Source organism: Sarcophilus harrisii, chromosome 5 (assembly GCF_902635505.1).
Source record: "Sarcophilus harrisii chromosome 5, mSarHar1.11, whole genome shotgun sequence".
NCBI classification, from domain to species: Eukaryota; Metazoa; Chordata; class Mammalia; order Dasyuromorphia; family Dasyuridae; genus Sarcophilus; species Sarcophilus harrisii.
The window spans coordinates 59699767-59718389 of record NC_045430.1 but is presented as its reverse complement, the minus strand read 5'-3'; the positions used below and the strand labels follow the sequence as shown (position 1 = coordinate 59718389).

The 18623-nt window shown below is 39.2% G+C and overlaps 1 protein-coding gene across 2 annotated transcripts in view; it reads left to right on the top strand.

The window, feature by feature from the left end:
• The window catches only part of TSPAN9 (tetraspanin 9), a 239073-nt gene extending 222014 nt beyond the window's left edge, over positions 1-17059 (top strand). Inside the window, exons 2-7 of one of the 2 annotated variants that reach the window (XM_012550798.3) lie at positions 9231-9422; positions 9878-9952; positions 10460-10561; positions 11694-11825; positions 12484-12567; positions 15107-17059. In XM_012550798.3, coding sequence (XP_012406252.1) covers positions 9231-9422; positions 9878-9952; positions 10460-10561; positions 11694-11825; positions 12484-12567; positions 15107-15178 — 657 coding nt within the window. In that variant the 3' untranslated portion in view covers positions 15179-17059. The remainder of the gene's footprint in view (positions 1-9230; positions 9423-9877; positions 9953-10459; positions 10562-11693; positions 11826-12483; positions 12568-15106) is intronic. The other variant, XM_031939299.1, reaches the window with a different exon arrangement.
• Positions 17060-18623: the final 1564 nt, after the last annotated feature.

Sequence of the window (18623 nt, the reverse complement as noted above, 5' to 3'; positions counted from 1 at the left end):
GAAACACACACTTACTTGTTAGTCTTTCCTTAATATAAAGTGAAGGTTTCTCAAAGAAAAAGAAGGAAGGTTTTTTTTTCCCTTTTGGAAAGGGGATACTTAGAATTTCTATGGGGAGACTACATAATAATGTAGAAAGCACCCCACCGTTCCTTGAAGATGGTATCCTTTATTTCTCCTTCTTTTCACACCCATATCCCTAGAAAAAAGCTGTGAATTTTTGTCACCATTTCCTTTCCTTTCATTCTGATCTTATCACCCAATTTAAAGTGCTTACTTCAAAATAATAGTGCCAATGATATCAAATTTGCCAAATCTGACAGTCTTCTCTGCCCACATCCTATGTGCTCCTCCTACATATTACACTTTCCCCTCTGGGATTTTGGGACAGCATTCTCTTTGTTGTTCTTTTCTACCTGTCTCTGCTCCTTGGCTGCCTATTTTACACGCCCTAATTAGCCTCTTGGGCCCTCTTCTATTCCCTCTCATCAACTCCCATGGGTTTAATTATCAACTCTATGTAGATGACTCTTGGATTTATATATCCAGCCCTACTCTCTCCCCTGAGCTTCTGTTCCACATCACCTACTACTCATTGGACATTTCAAATTGGATCTCTCAGCAACATCTCAAACTTACAATGTCCTCTAAACTTATCCCTCTTCCAAATTTCCCCCTTTCCTGACCAAAAAAAAAAACCACTTAAGCTTATAACTTTTGCCTTCTCGTAGTTCTCTACCTATGTACATATATATATATATATATATATATATATATATATATATATATATATAAAATTAGTTGAAAAGTATTTTTTAACCTCCATCTCCTCTCTCAGATTTGACTATTTCTGTTCATAGAGAGCCACAACTTTAAGCCTTCATCACCCCTCACATAAGCTATTACAGTGGCTTCCTAACTGACCTCTTCTGTCTTCACTGTAGTCTGTCTTTCTCTCTCTTGTTTCTAAAATAAAATATAAACTTCTCTGTAGCTTTTAAAGCCTTTCACAATGTGACTACAGTTTTTCCCGCTAGTCTCATTATATGCTGCTTCCCCTCCTGTATACTCTCTGCTAAACACATCTTTCTGTTCTCCACATATAGCAATTTATATGTGTGTCTTTACATTGTCTATCTCCCAGTCCTAGAATATACACTTTTCTCACCTCCAACTCATACAATCTCTTTCTTTTTTCAAAACAGTTCAAATACCATATTTTTCATGTAGCCTTTTCTTACCCCCTGTGCCTTCCCTCCCTATTACATCTATGTTTTATTCTCTTTTAGTTTAGATATGTCTATATAAGTTCTTATTGCTTTCCCACTAGAATTTAAGCTTTGTGAGAAAGAAAGATTATTTCATTCTTTGTATTTATAGCCCCAGTGCCTAGAACAGTGACTGGCTCATAGTTGGTGCTTAAAAAACATCTGTTGTTGTTATTGTTGTGATGCTTATAGGACCATCTAGTTAGAAATATTCAGTAATTACAAGAACACTGCTAGCATCTTTCAACTCTAAAATTCTGGGACATACTGTCATATGGAAGAAGGATTTTAGTTTTCTCTTTGACTGTGAAGGACAGAAGTAGGAGGAAGGGCTGGGAGAGATTTAGGCTTGATATAAAGGAGAAACTTCCTGACCATTAAAATCATCCAGAAGTAAAATGGTTGCCTCTGGAGGTGGGAACATTGGGTATGTTGGGGATGGGATGGTATTCTTGTTTAGATGTAGTTTGAGGTTAACGTCCTCTGTTGTCCCTTCCAACAGTGAAATTCCTTGGCTCTGTGAAGTCATATGACTTTTGAAGGATAGGGTCTGAATGACATTGGTAGTGAAGCTAGAGGAAAGGAAATAGTCAAAAATGACTCCCCAGTTTCTGTCTTGAGAGAATGGAAATGAGTTTTGAAGAGAACATGATAAGTTCACATCTTTGTCATTTACTATACCAGCTATGAAAGAAAGAAAAATTTGAAGCTGTCATAGCCAAGAAGCTTGGGAGTAAAAAGGAATAGTTATGTAGTACTTTAAGATTCAACAAGTGCTCTAATACATTCTCTCATTTAATCCTTATAAATGCTTTGTGCACTAGGCAGTATAATTGTCTTAATTTTACAGATGAAGAAATTGAATGGTGAAGTGATTTCCCCAAAATTACTAGTAAAACTAGTTAGAAGGGAAGCTTGAACTTGACATAGACCTTGCAAGTTCAAGACTTTGCACTCTGCCATACAAACTTCTTTAAGGACTAAGAGTAGGTTTAAGACTGGCTTGGCAATTATAATTAGGATGAGATTTTCCAGAAATGGAAGTTTCTTGAAATCTTAAAGAGTCCCTTAGAGGGAATCGAGAGTCAAGAACATTTATTAAGTAAGATGGTTGGCAGAGCATGTGTTAAGTGCTGGGGGAGATAAAAAGTTCAGATATGATATTCCTTTGCCCTTATGAAGTTCCCAGTCAAGTAGGGGAAATTCAACAAAGACCCTATATAAGTAGGGCTAGTTTGGGTAATGTGAACAGGACTCTAAATGCTTCTGGACTCTGTCCAGATCATCAGTCAAGGAGGCTACTAATAGGATGCAATAAAACTAATGCACTAAGTGCATCAGAAGAGCATAAAGTGGTTTGTAAAGATGCAGGTACTATCTTACTGAAAGGAAAGCTGGGTGGGAGGAATTATTTGAGATGGGTTTTAAGATAATAAGGAATAAAATAGATCAAGAAGAAGGAAGATGTTCCAGACATAGGGAAAAGCACAAAGATAGAAAAACAGTATAGGGGACAGTTAGGTGGTGCATTGGATAGAGTACTGGCCCTAAAGTCAGGAGGACTTGAGTTCAAATCTGGTCTGAGACACTTAACATTTCCTAGGTATGTGACTCTGGGCAAGTCATTTAAACTTATTTGCCTTAGCCAGGAAGAAAAGGAGGGAGGGAGGGAGGGAGGGAGAGAGAGAGGGAGGGAGGGAGGAGGAAGGAAAGAAAAGAAAAGAATCATAATGCTAAGCTTAGAATCAGAAGAACCTTTGGTGCTTATGTAGTTTCCCCTGTTCACCTTCCTTATTCCCCCCCCCGCCCCCATTCACCCTCCTTATGAGTAAACTGACATGCTGAGTGGGATAAGTGACTTAATGCTTCTCATTTAGCTAAGGAATGGCAGTTAAGACTCAAACTTATTTTCTGATTCCAAATTCAGTTCAACTTTTCCAACTCTGTGTTGGAGCAGGGGATGGCAGTGTGATTTGATTGTAGCAAAAGCACATGCCAAGGAATAGTATGAAAGGAGCCTTACAGGTATCAAGGAAAATTATAGAGGAACTTGAATGATGGGCAAAAAGAATTTGAACTTTACTCAGCAGGGAATAGGGAGCCATTGCAGATTTTTTTGAGTAGAGAAATGGCATTGTGAGATTTATGCACAAGGAGGAGGGTGCTGGTAGCAGCATGAAGGATAAATTAGGTTCAGTCAGAGGTTCAGGGGATATAGATTTCCAGAGATGGAGATGAAGATGTAATGTAGCAGGGTGGGAGGGGAGAGGGGAAATGCAGAACTTGTACTTTTCCAGGGATGGAAACAGATTGAACAGCAGGAATGGTGATTTGAGTTCTGGGAAGCGCTGCCTAGTAGTCCACGTGTAAGGAAGCCAGGAGACCAGCTGGGGAGTACTTTCTCCTCTGTCTATTGGGAGAGGAATATGAGACCGTTAGCCCACAATCCTGAAGCAGCTTGCTTTTCACTGTTTGTTCATTTCAGAGCCTGAATCTCAGAGCTATAAATCTTCAGCCTGAGAAACATGGATTTTCTGTTGTATGATTAATGAAAAAAAAATTGAGATGGCAGAGTAAGAACTGACCATATTGTAGAAGGGAGTGATTGGGGTAGAGAATTGAAAACATCACAAGCCAAACTTCTGCCGCTTGTGAGCCAACCTGGAGTGCCACCTGGTGGCTTCTGAAAGGATAGCACCCTGCTCAGCCACTATGATGAGCTAAGATAAGATGGTCTCTCAACTCTAACCAAATCTAGTCAATTCTGCCTCCATTTCCATAGATATAACTCCAATTTAAGCCCTTTTCACTTCCTGCTTGAACTATTGCAGTCACCCCTTTATTGGTCTTGTTGGCTCCAGTCTCTCTCATTCGGTTGGGTTTCACAGAGCTACCAAACATATATTCCTAGAAAATAGGTATAATTTTGGAATTATTCTCTTCTTCCTCCTTCTTCCCCTCCCCCCTTTCCCCTTGCCCCTCCCCCTCACTTGCATCTGCCCTTCCTCTTCCTCTTCTTCCTCCTCCCCTTTCTCCCCCTTCCAACAGAAACAGTCCTGGGACAAGTAGCTATCTTGTAGTTTTATTCTTTTATATTTATACCCTCAAATATTCAAGTGGATTTCTACTCATCAATTCAGGAATTCTTTTCAGCAATACAGATTGAAACCTATTCTCTGTGATCCCCAAAAGTCAACCTAGTGTTCTGGAAGCTTTCTCAACTACCCCAATCCCATCCCCACATTTCAAGATGGTGGACTACTCTGGCTCTCCATCTGTCCATCATCTTTCACTCTTACCATACTGGCAGCCCACTTTCTTTTCCTGTCATATTCTTTGTTAATGCTGTCCCCTTACTCCTAAAATATTAAACATATAGATAAAATAACTGGGTTTTTTTATAGTTGAATAAAAGTATTAGGATGTAAATTTGTCCTCTATAGGCTCTTTGAAACCATTATTAGTATGACTGCAAATGCAGAGAAGAGAAGGGAGGATGACATTGTGCCTCCTTCTGTTGATCTTCTTTGATATCTCCTTTGCTCTATTTTGGAAACTTTTGATTCTATGTACCTTGGAGATTATGAGTATTTGGAATGGTGAGATCTATTAAAAAACCTTGTTAAGTTTTTATGAATCATGCTTATATCCAGGGGATTGTGGGAAACAGTTTGGTCTGTTGTTATTCTTTGTTCATTCTCAAAGAGCATCAATAACATCATGATGATGTTTTTAGTTGTGAGTGATTTAAGTGAGGCAAAGTTGTCAGCCTCCCTCTCTTGTCCAGTGTCATTGTCAAGACAACTGGCGATGGCCCAGGATCAACACTTTGGTCTGTGATAATGCTTTAGGTCCAATGTAGTTTATTGGTTGCATTCTCAAAGATATTTTGAGATTTATATTTATAGTGTTAGCATTTGTTGTCTGTCAGTTCATCAAGGATAGCAATCTTCTGATGTATAATTCTAGCCACAATTCTAGGTCATATCTTGCTAGGTAGCTGTTAAATCTTTACAGTCCCTGATGATGCGGTGCACAATTTCTACCATTTCCTTGCAAACTTTACAGGTCACTAAGTCTGGTTATTCAGGGTGACCCTTCTGCAGTTTCTAGGAGCTATGACTAGTACTGTTTTGCTATTAAAAGCCTAACAATTTCCATAGGCAAATCTATATGTTCCACCCTTTGTCACCCTTATATCATTTTGTTCTTTTAAATTATTGTTACTGAAGGAATGAAAGTATCACTTAATAGGGCTTTTTGTTTACTGCTGTTTTTAAATTGCCCCAGTTTGGGAGATAAGCAAGTGAATCAATTCCAAAGGATTTCTTATCTAGGCAGTGTCCCAATTTGCCCTTTTTCTAAGATCAGCTCTTGAAGTAATCTCCACATCTGGGTAAATTTGGTCTGTTCACTTTCTCCCAATTACATCTTACCTCTTTCCACCTACATGTTTTTGGTCACAAAACTGAAATAACTAAATAACTGAAATCCTTCTTTCTTCTGTTAAAATCCTACCTGTTCTTTAAAGAACAGTCTTAAGTTTCTTGACTGTGAAACAATTCCCTATCCACAATGGTCCCTCCCTCCTCTGAACTCCTTTACCTCTTAATAACTGACCTTAATCACTTGATACTTTTTATATTTCATTGTGTTAACTATCATTCTGTATATGTGGATAAAAAGAAACTATTAAAATACCAAAAGGAAGGCCTATGGAGGGATGAGTTGCAAATACTGCAGTCTACTCCAGTGGAAGGATCATAGATCTCCTGAAGTATTGGAAGCACCTTTTATCCCTCCATTTAAATTATAAGTTCCTAGATATGAAGGACCATCTTTATAAATATACTTCACAATACCTAATGTCTAAAGATGGAACTCAGGAAATTACTTGTTGGTAGATTGATGAGTCAAGGTTAGTCACCTCATGGCCTTTTAAGCTGCTCCTTAAGCCTGATCCTTTAGAGCAGGAGTTATTAGTCTGAAGTCCACAGGTCCCCAAAGGGCCTGTGAATATGTAGGAGGGAAAAGTTACATTTGAGTTAATTTCTAAGATTTAGTACTTTTTCCAGTTATGAGTTAAAAAAAAAAAACATTATTCTGATTTCACCAGACTGCTAAAGGTGTCCATGTCAAAAAAAGTTAAGAATCCCTTGTATAATGGGTGAATCAAAAGAGATATGGGGAAAAGTGTTGGGCTTAACATGAAGTAAAGCCAGGGTGTATCATCTTCTTGAGTCTGAGCTTCTGATTACTTTGTGAGTTCCCTTTAACTTGTCTCTTCTTTGTCTTTTGGCAAAAACACATGGGTAGTGAGATAAGTGAAACCTGGACTTCTTATTGCACATACAGTATACAGCTTTTTTCTTTTTTTTTCCCTTCACAAGTGGCTGTTAAATAGACTGCTAAAAAATAAAATAACTCTTTTCTAGGAATGTGTTAAGAGAAGCTTTTATTGTTCCTCCCTGTGCTGACCCTATGCTATGCCTGACTATAGCTATAATCTTGCATTCATATCCAGGCCCCTCATTGTAAGAGAATGGTTTTGGTCAGCCCTAGAGGGAACTAATCTAATTTACACCATTAAGAGGGACACTAAAAAAACTAAAAAGCATCCTGGTGAGTTTATTCCTTGAGGAAAGAGTTGAGGAAGTAGAAGGCTATTTTGCTTGTAGAAGTCATGGAGAACATGATTGTCATCTTCAGATAGCTAAAGGTCAACTATAGAAATCTGGTAGATTTATTCTGTGTGATTTAAGAAGGGAAAGGTCAAGAATAGAGACCCAAAGTGTGATTTCTTTGCACTGGAAGCTACCAGAGCAGGAAATTCCCTCTACTATTACAAGTCATTAACTTTCTCTGCAACTTTTAGTCATAGAGAATTGATGGGAGGTACTGAGGGATGAAGTAATTTGTTCAGGATCACATAGTATGTATCAAACCAGCATTTGAGCCTAATTCTTTCTAGGTATGAGACCAGTTCCGTATCTGTTTTCAGCCAAAACTAGATAGAAATCATGGAGGAGGAGGACATTTTTTTTTTCTTTTTGGTTCGGTGTGACTGGCAATTGAAGGCTACCTTATTAAGATATTGGCATAGTAAGGTAGGAAGGGACCAAGTTTGGTCATTTATACTTGTAAGTTACCCTGGCCAACTCTATCCATGTTGAATGTATGTCCAGCTAGTATTTAACCTGGGAAAGGCAGTGTAATTACTGCTTGTGCATTGAATTCTAGGCCTTTCTGTGCGGCTGATCAAGTTCTGATTTAAAGAAAAATCAGATACTACTCCCACTGTAGTAAGATTGCTCATTTGTGATCCCTTTGGATTAGCTGGATGTTTTCCTTCATGTATTTTTTCCTTCATTTCCATCTCGTGTTTCCTGCTGTAGTAGTCTCAATTCTAGAGAAACATCATTTTCCCAGGATTATTTTTGTGACAGTGTCTGGTTGTTGTTAAACGCCTCAAGATCAGGGTACAATTGCCTATGTTCAAGAAATTGCTCTGTGATGACAAATCTGTGTCTTAGACACAGCAGAATCTGTCAGTGAGTAGCCTCTATCAAGTAAGTTCCCTCACCCTGGAGGTCTCTATGTTGAAAATAAATGATTACTTATCTGGTATATCGTAGAGGGAATTTTGTTGTGTATTCCAACTCCATAAAATGGAGATATAGCAATTCCCTTTAGGGTAAAATTAGTAGCAATGACAGCCTCAAGACAAACATTTCAGGAGAATCAGTTTGCAGGCTTTCCTGGTTTAATTAGATTAATTGTCACTGCATTGATTGAATATCCTGCCTAAAGCATCAGCTAGCTACCAGAGTTATCCAGGAATGAGTCTTTGCCTCCCAGCTCTGTATCTTACTTTAGTTCCTCTCTGTCTAGTCTCTTAAACTCATTTATTTATTTATTTGTTTTTTGCTGAGGCAATTGGGATTAAGTGACTTGCCCAGGGTCACACAGCTAGGTAGTGTTAAGTGTCTGAGATCAGATTTGAACTCAGGTCCTCATGACTTCAGGGATGGTACTCTATCCACTGCACCACCTAGCTGCCCTTCTTAAGTTTATTTTTAACATTTTCTTCTGATGTGTTATCCCTAATTATAATGCCATTATCTCATATCATAAATTAGGCAAAAGAAAGTTAGGTGCAAGAGAAGCTTAAGTGATTTATCAGCTATTAAATCATGGATGAATTGGATTTGGGGCATTTTGAGTAGAATCTAAGGGTCTTAAATATTTAGTGACTAGTATGGTAATAAGAAACTTACTGGACTTGGAACTAATGGATTCAAGTTCAAATCCAAGTGGTACAACTTTGTATAAGTGATTTCCCTCATCTATAAAATGGGGATGGTAATGCTTACACCAACCCACCTCACAGGGTTGTTATGAGGAAAGTGCTTTGTAAGTTTTAAAATGCCATAAAAAGGCAAATTGCTATTTGTTAGCTTTGTAAATATATCCTTGTTCTGCCTTATTTCCTTGGGCTGTAATAAAGATGCAGTAGCCAAAAATTGTCTACAGCTAGTAGATTTTTGCTTCAAGTTCTAGAGACCAGTAACCACAGAACTAGTGCCTTGTGGTGAAAGGGAATGGTGGCAATCTTTATTAATTTGCTTATTTTTTTACACAGGAAAATTTGATGCCCATTTATTTATCACATAAATTGCTAATCCATTACAGTTGGTATAAGATGAGCTTTTCTATGCTCTTTTTTAGATGATAAATAATATTTTACTTTACAAATACATGTAAAGATGGTTTTCAACATTCATTTTTGTAAGACTTTATGTTCATATTTTTTCCCTCCTTCCCTTACCTCCTTCCTTCCCAAGATAGGAAACAATCTGAAATGGGTTAAATATGTGCATTTTTAAAAATATATATTTTTGTAGTCTTTATTTTTTTTTTATGTAACTAATAGTATCTTTCTTTTTCTTTTTCTCTTCCCAGTTGTGTGGCTGTGGACTGTTAGGGGTGGGCATCTGGCTCTCTGTCTCCCAGGGAAACTTTGCCACCTTTTCCCCCAGTTTCCCCTCACTGTCAGCAGCCAACTTGGTTATTGCTATTGGCACTATCGTCATGGTGACCGGCTTTCTGGGCTGCCTAGGAGCCATCAAGGAAAACAAGTGTCTCCTTCTCAGTGTAAGTATGTTTCCCCCTTTTTCTTCCCAATCCTTTGCTTCCTAGTTGTGTGTGTGTGTGTGTGTGTGTGTGTGTGTGTGTGTACATACATTTTATATGGGTGTGTATTTATATGTCATCTGTCTGTCTATCTATCTATCTATGGTTTATTTCTGATTCCAAGAAAGGTACTTCTGAAATGTTGTATCCTGTTCACTCTCTTATCTTTTCCTGGATTGATTAGCTCTTTCCATTTATATCAACATCTCAAAAATTGATTTCTGTCTTCAGGTCCCTATATCTTGTTCATACCTCCAGTTCCCCCATATTGTCAGGGGGTTTCTTAGCATAAGGGAGTGCCATTCTCTCTTTGGGAATTCTGCCCTCATGCTGGCTCCTCTGACTTTTTTGCATTGTGACTCCCATTTTTGTTTTTGTACCCAGAAGTCATGTGTCAACTCTTCTTCCTTTTCTAGTTTTTCATAGTCCTGTTGGTCATCCTCCTGGCAGAGCTGATCTTACTCATCCTGTTTTTTGTCTACATGGACAAGGTGAGCTGTGGGGATGGGAATGTGGTAAGTCGGGTTTCTTGTTACCTGCCCAAAGAGTTTGGTTTTAAAAAACCAAACAACGAGGATCCTTTCAAATGAAAGTGTTAGAATTGGGAGAGCCTCTAGAAGTCTAAACTAAATCCTTCATTTCTAGAAAAGGAAACTGATGCTCCTCAAATGTGTCTAGGGACAGCCCATACTACATTTGGAATCAGAGTTTGTCAGCTTAAATCCTGACTTTTCCTTTTTTCTACCTGTGAAACTCTGGGAAAGCTACTTTACCCTTTATGACACAGATCCGTCTTATGATACAGATCTGTCAAATGAGAAGATTGGGCTAAATGATATCTGAGATATTTTCCTGTCCAAATTCTTAAAGTTGTGTACCTAAAATCACATAGAAAATTTCTGACTAGGTCTGCACCCAGGATCCTGCCTTCCTATTTTAATGTTCTCTGATGCTATTCTTGTGACATTCACTTGTGGTCTCTTCCCTGTCTCCCATAGGTGAATGATAATGCTAAGAAGGATCTGAAAGAAGGGCTGCTCCTGTATAACACGGAGAATAATGTGGGACTGAAGAATGCCTGGAACATCATTCAAGCTGAGGTAATGCCAGAAGTGTAGTGAGCAGTGAAGCTAGAAAGTCTGGGCGGGAGGGTTACCCTGGGGAGGCAAGACATTTGTATTATGATTTGGGAAGCAAATGGTGCCTTCTGCATTTTAACAGGAAAATTGTCCTTGGGCATACTATCCAAGAGCCTGTGTTGTGGAGGCAGTCCCTGCCTGGATTAGGGAGTCTGCAAGTGTAACCAGAATTGAGGAACTAAAGAGCAGGAGTTGCTGGCATCAGAGCTTGACTAAGCTACAGGCAGACTGTTTAGAAGTATAAAAGGAAGTCCCAGTGGATAATCTTTGCTGATAAGATGGTCAGGATGGCATCAGGACTCCAGCTTTGTAAATGGGAAGCTTAACCTTTATTTTCAGAGTTTTTGAAGAGTTGAGATGTGAAAAAGATCATTAATTTAGCTTGATTTGAGAGATTATGGAGGAACAGTAGAGGAAAATTATAGAGTGGCAAATTTTGACTTACTTTAAGGATAATTTTTCCTAAAAAGAGGGGTATATAAGACTGGAGGGGGTTAGGTTTATGAACTCACTAGAACACTTCACAAGGGGGTGGGAATGGATCCCAATTCAGAGACTCTATGATTCTATTTTAAGGGATTTTTTTTGTTTTTAAAATGCATATATGATGATGGAATTTATATATACAGTAGATTTGCCATCTTTATTATATTGGGCTTTGAATAAGATGGCCAACTATCTTTGGCATTCCCTGGGTATTTTCAGATAGCCCTGGAAAAATGTGGAGAATTGGCAAGGGGAAACCAACCAAGTATTGCAGATTTACTCCATTTAATTCACAATTTATGTGCACACAAAAAGCAAAGAAGAAATTACACCAAAAGATAGAGAACCTCGTGCACTTCTTCTCTAGGTCAAGCTTTGAGGATCTTGCTATCAATTTTCCTCCAATATTGAAGTGCCCTGATAGACATGATTAATTTTGTCCTCCTATCTGTAGAAAAGACTCCACATTTATCAGATGGGGTTAACTGGGATCTGGAAAGGGGGAAGAAATGGCAGTTTGTTGTGCCCAGGGACTGAATTCTATGCCCATCTGTTGGTGGTAGACAGGCTCTTCTAACTTTTCTGTCCCTCCCTCACCTCTTGGTAGATGCGATGTTGTGGGGTTACTGACTTCACAGACTGGTTTCCTGTGCTGGGAGAGAATACAGTTCCTGACCGTTGTTGCATGGAGAATTCCCAGGATTGTGGGCGAAACTCTACCACCCTTGTTTGGAAAACAGTAAGCATTAGAAATCAAAACTTCTTTAAATCTCACTTCTAGATTAAAACTTCCAGAAACCAGTGGGCACATCTAGGTCAGATCTGAATAGTAAGGGAAGACTGGGGCATTAAGGTGAGAAGAAAGCAAGTCTCCAGTCTCATTTGGCTTTGTGTTCCCTTTTGCAACCCATATGAGGCTGGGATCAGGTTCAGGTGAGTAGAGGGCAGAACTTGTGTGTGTGGCTTGGAGTTAGAAGAGTAAGATTCAACACCCAAGGGAATAAAGTTGTACAAGAAAGCTTAGGAAAAAAGTCAAGGCTGGGCATGGAGCCAAGTAGAATATGATAGTCCTAAATGTGAAACATTGTAGTAAAAATAGTTCTCATCTGGTTTTCATTCTTAGTGCTTCCACCTACTGTGTGATCTGTAGAAAGCCACTCCATCTCTCTGATCTCACTTTCCTTATCTATAAACTAGATAATTGGTGAGGTCCTTTCCAGCAATAGCATCCTAGGATTTTGTTCTCTGAGCAAGTTGGGAGAAGGAGTAGAGATTGTGGGAGACACCAGAAGAAGCAGAGTGAAGGGATGGGGGAAAGTTATCAGGCAGCCGAGAGCTGAGGAGTGGACTTAAGCCCAGCTGCCAGCTGATGACTACATCTGTACCTCTCTCCTTAGGGCTGTTATGAGAAGGTAAAGACATGGTTTGATGACAACAAACACGTTTTGGGCACAGTGGGGATGTGCATTCTCATCATGCAGGTATGTTATTTCATCCAAGGTTTGGAGAACAAAGTAGATTTAGGGGATATTAACTATCTTTTCTTCCCATTTATTTTAGAATATCAATTCCCAAACTTTAACATCTAAAAAAATAAAAATATCTCTATTTCAGACACATGTTAACAGATAGCATTAGTGCCTATGTGATCCTAGCAGTAAGCTTAGGTCTGAATGATTATTACTGAGGAAGAAAAGGATGATGATGATGATGATGATGATGAAGATGATGATGGTGATGGTAGTGACAGTGACAATGGCACATTTAACTGAACACTTCACAGTAAGGCATGAAATTACTAATAAAAAGTTTGACCATCTTTCTCTTTAATGCAAACCTGATCCCATCATTCTTAACAAAAGCCATTACCAAAAGATGAGAACATCAGCGACCCCTCCAATTACATGTTTATGTACTTTATACAAAGCTTTCACAGCTTGTATCTCTCAAAAAAAATCTATAAACACTTTCAGAAAATCAATATCTTGATTCAGGAGCAAAAAAGTTGTGCCAAAAAGTCTCAAGGGTATAAAGAGCAACTCATTATCAATTCAGTGATTATTGAACAAGACATTTGAAAGTGCCATAAAATTTTTATCCCTTTTATTGATTATCACAAAGCCTTTGACTCAGTTCTATACTCATGACACTTAGTCATGTACTGCAAATAAATGAAATTGACAGTAGTGAAAATGCTAGATTTTTCTCTGTTTAAAACATGCTCCCACTACATTGTCCAGGACCACTGATAGAAAAAGGTGGCATCTTCTCAAGAGTTTATTAGTATGAAATCCCTTATCATTATTGCTGAACAGAACAGAGTCTGGCTTTGAAGTAAAATTAAAAAGTGAGACTAAGACATAATATTAATCACTTGCCTAAACGTGGCTTCTCTGAAAAACCCATTAAATGGATATTTGTTTTTGTGGAAACATTACCTAACAATATCAAAGTGTCATTTGGACTCAACATATGTCAAACTCTTAATGTACATTAAGGAAGAATAGAGACTAAAGGTTTTGAATTTAAATCCAGAAATGAAATTGAACCAATGAAAGCTAATACTTACATGTTTCTTGGTCTTCTATGGATGAGAATCAGTGAGGATGACTTTCAAGGAGAAAAGCATGAATGAGTTAAGAGACTGACTGGAATGTAGAGAGGTGACATCAAAGCTTTATAGGAAGTTTGCATTTAGAACAATATCACAATATCAGTCTTAACATATATTGTTAGCATGGTAAAATGGATGACAATGGATTTAAAAGATATCCCTCCAGGCTAAAGGAGTTATTAACACTTTCTTGTCCAAAAGGAGGAAAAGGATTGATATTCCCAGAGGACATGATAAAACAGATTTTAAAATAGTTACAGAAACACTTTTGGAACAAATAGATTTAGTTCATAAAGCAGTAGTAAAAGCTGTCAACAGATATGTGCCATTGCATTTATCCAATGCAATTGAAAGTGGTTTGTCCTTATGGAGTCTATGAAATGGTTAAAATGCAAGAATAAAATCAAAAGTCACTTAATGAACAACATTCTTATAAAGTCAACCGACATTGCATCATGAAAGACATTAAACACATCTCTGCATCGTGCCGTTTTGTCTAGAAACAGGCTTAAGATTTCCAGCTTTTTCTTGTAGCACAATAGTATTCCATCATAATCATATACTACAGCTTTTTCAGTCATTCTCCAAATATTGGACATTCTTTCAGTTTCCAGTCTTTTGCCATCACAAAAAGAGCTGCTATAAATACTTTTGAACATATGGGCTTTTTCCTTTCTTTCTGATCTCTTGGGGTTCACATTTAATAATGGTATTGCTGGGTCAAAGTGTATGTAGTTTTTTTTATAGCCCTTTGGGTATAGTTCTAAAATGTTCTCTAGAATGTTTGGACCAGTTCATAACTTTACCAGCAGTATATTAGTATCCCTATTTTTCCACATCCTTTCCACCATTTGTTATTTTCTTTTTCTGCCATATTAGCCAATCTGAAAAGTATGAGATGATACCTCACAGATATTTTAATTTGAATTTCTCCATTCAATAGCGATTTAGAGCATTTTTTCATATGACTATTAATAGCCTTGATTTTTTTTTCTTCTGCCTGTTTCATATCCTTTGAACATTTATCAATAAGGGAATTCCCTTATTTTATAAATTTAGCTCAGTTCTGAGACCTTTATCAGAAAAACTTGCTATGAAAATATTTTCCCCCAATTTCCTGCTTTCCTTCTAATTTTGGCTGCATTGATTTTGTTTGTGCAAAAACCTTTTAATTCATGTAATCAAAATTATCCATTTTAACTTCCCATGATCCTCTCTGTCTCTTATTTGGTCATAAATTCTTCCCTTATCCATAAATCTGACAGGTAGATTTTCTCTCCTAATTTGCTAATGATATTAATTTTCACATCTAAATCATATTCTCATTTTTACCTCATATTGGTATATGGCATGATAAGTTATGAACCTTGCTTCTAATCTCGTCATCCTCTGTTTTTGTCTTTTAGATTTTAGGCATGGCCTTCTCCATGACACTTTTCCAACATATCCATCGGACTGGTAAAAAATATGATGCCTAAGCCAACTGGCTGGGAGTGCCTCTACACCAGGGAAGACTCATGCTTTCGTAGCCTCCTGAATGCCAGACTGCCGTCCCTTCCTATGTGTAACTCAACCCTGTACTGTCCAACAGATCGACGTCCCCACCCTTCCTGATTCATCCACAGACTTCTTTGTCGGGTGGGCAGGGTGGGAGGGAGAAGGGGAAGGAAACCTCAGGAGGTGGGAAGTTGTGTGTGTGTGGTGGGGGTGGGGGGTGGGACTTTTCTGCATCCACATCTGTTTCTTTGCCAAAGAAGATGGAGGGATGGGGAGAGGACGAGGTAGAGTGATGGGAGATGCTAAAAGAGCAAACTCCAATATGACACTAATCCCTCCTTAGCTCTCTTTTACCTCCTGCCCTTCTTCTACGCACTGACACTTTGCCTGACCCAGAGGGGAAAGGGGATGGAGAGGAGGAGGCAAACTCCAGTCCTTGCTGGGGGTTTCTCCCTTTTCACCTCCCTACCCCCTTTCAAGGGACACAGCCTCTTCTGTATCTGCTTTTAGCCACACCTTGCCCCCACCTCTGGTCCAGAGACCTGGAAGACTTAATGGGAGGGAGGGAAAGGAGGGAGGGTCAGGGAGGCCCAACCATTTTAAGTAAGGGGCCCCAGGCAATGTTCTTTTTGAGGCATTTTGTACCCTATGATGTATCTTTTTTATCATTTTATTTTATCCTGATTTTGATCATTTGGGATCAGTATTCCCCAAATACCTTTAGGCTTAGCTTTTCTGATCTATAACTTTTTACTATATTGGTTTCTTTGATGTCTTGGTTTTTTGGTGGGGGGTAGTGATGGGTGGGAAGGGCATCCATTTGGTTTTAATCTGGAAGAAACACTGTGCAACACTTGGGAGGACCTTGGTAAAGATGTACTAGACATTTTTTTTTTTTTTTCAGTATAGAGAGGCTGAGATTAGCTGGCTGTGCTGAGAAAGCTAGGACTTGGCTCAGTTCCTTCACCTTTGTGAGGGGCTAGACAGGAGGGTCCATGACCCTCTCAGGGATTTTCCTTTGGGACTTAGAGTCTTTGGCTCTCAGTATTTTGGTTTTTGTGAAGTGAAGCAAGTTCAGGGTCAACCAAGAGGCAAAAAGGATCTAGTACCAGTGCCAATGGAAGACAGAAACAATAAGGGATATGAGTTGGGGGGGACTGGGGATGGGTGGGGTGGGTAGTAGGGAAGTTATAAGGGAGCTTGCAGTATTTCTTGCTAATCTCTTTACCAGGAACCTTGGCCTGAGCTAGAATTTATCTGCTGCTGTTTTTGTTATTGTTTTTGTCTTTGTCTTTTTTTTTTTTTTATCCTTCCCTCCCAACCATCTTTGGCATGGGAGACTCTCCCTTCACTCCTTTTGGTCATTCCCACATCAAATTCCCAAACTCCCCTTTTTACCCCCAAACATTCCTGTTAGAACTCTTGATCATATACCTCGGTAGTTCAGATGCTGCATTTCTCACATATTGCTGCTTTTCACAAAGGAAAGGACAGATGGAGGTGTTAGAAGGGATCTCAGAGGTTGTCTAGGACAATTCCCTTACTTGACAAGTGAACACGAGGCCCAGACGGAATCAGAATTTGCTCCCCCAGATAACAGGGCCCTTAATATACCTTTGGATCCCCAGACAGATGACTGGGTGAGTTAATCCCTGCAGGCTGTAGGGTCATTCTGTTGGAAGATCCAGGGCTTGACATTATCAGAAATCTGGTCTCCCTCCTTGGGTAGGTAGAGTGGAGTGATAATCTTCCAACATAATCCTAAAACACACCCTCTTCTCCATTCCCTATCTCTTACCAAGGAGGAATTAATACAAAATAAAACATTAAAGCAATCAATGTACATCCTTAAAAAAAAACAACTCAGAAGTGTAAAACCCAATTTATAGCATATACAAAGCTATGCAAATATGAAAAGGGGCTAGTGGAAAATTTGTCCTCACAAGACAAACCCTCCACCCAACCCCCAACCCCCCTTTGTTGGTTCTAGTAACCAATTTGGAAAAAAGTCTGAGAATCCCACAGAAAACCTCCGTGATCTAGGTTCCTTATAGGCTCACACACTGGGGCCAGTTCAGTGATCTGCTTTCCATCTATCTTTCCTTTTCTTTTTTTTTTTTTTATTACCTGAGAAATGCCAGCACAACCAACAAATCCCAGACCATTGGTTTACTTTAAATGTCATAAAAATTGGGACCAGGAGTGCAAATGTTCTGGTTTGGCCAAAGCTTCCTTCCTTCCCCCTTCCTCTCCCCTTCCCCAATTTGCTTGCCAAGGTTAGTGGTGATGGGGTCTCTCAAAGGTGGAGTGTAGGAGTCGTTTCCTCTTTAGGACAAAATACCATGGCAATGATAAAAGATGCTGCTATTAGAGAGATAACTTCCTCACCCTCAAACCAAAAATGGCAAGGTCTAATTCCTTTGTGTTTGTCTTTTAAATTTTTCTCTCCTTATTCCCTCCCCTTTCCACCTGTACCCTCCCCCTCCACCTGTTCCCTCCCTCTCCACCTGATCCCTTCTTTCTCTACTTCTCCCCTCCCTCTCCACCTGTCCCCTCCTCTCTCTACCTGTTCCCTTCCTCTCTACCTGTCCCTTCCCTTCTCTACCTGTTCCCTTCCCTTTCCCCTTGTTCTCTCCCCTCTCCCCTTGTCCTTTCCCTTCTCCCCTTGTTCCTCCCCCTCTCCCTCTATTCTCTGTTCCCTCCTATACCCTCCCCATTATCCTTACCTAACCATCCTTACATCCCTTCATACCTCCATTACTAGCTTTTTTGGCCACTTTTTTCTTTTCCTGGTAAGGAGTTTCTGCTATCTATGTGAGCAACTCATCCAACCTTGTAAGAGATGATGCAGGAAAGAGACTTTGGTGAATGGTTTTTGATGCACAGAATTGGATCTGGTGTATCTTAAGTTTCGGACATGGGATGGGTTTGGCTATACCTGTCAACACAATTTTAAATTTGTATTAACTTCAGCAGCAAGAATGCCTAGAGCAGTGGCAGCTTTGTGCCTCCCTGTAAAACTTATTTTTTTCTCCATAGGCCTTTTTTCTGAGTTTTCAGCCACAGTCACTCCCTTCCCTTCTTTTCTGTCTGCTTTCTACCTTTGATGTGTTTACCCTATTGAAGTCTCCCTAAGCATAGTTACTCAACCACTTTCTGAGTCAACACTAGAGCAAATTCCCTTTGGATAGCTGTTCTCATTGCTTCTTCAAGCAGATAGGTTGCTCCATGCTGCCTACCGACAGAACACCTGAGATTAGTGATACTCTGTTGAGCCCCATTTCATGGGACGGTTTGGAATTATACCTAATTTCCTTTGTCAAAGATACGAGTTGACTCAGTTCTCATGGTGCCCTCTAGCATTGTCTCTATATTTTTCTCCCCTCCACCCCCAATAAATAAATAAATTAATCAATAGTATTTGAG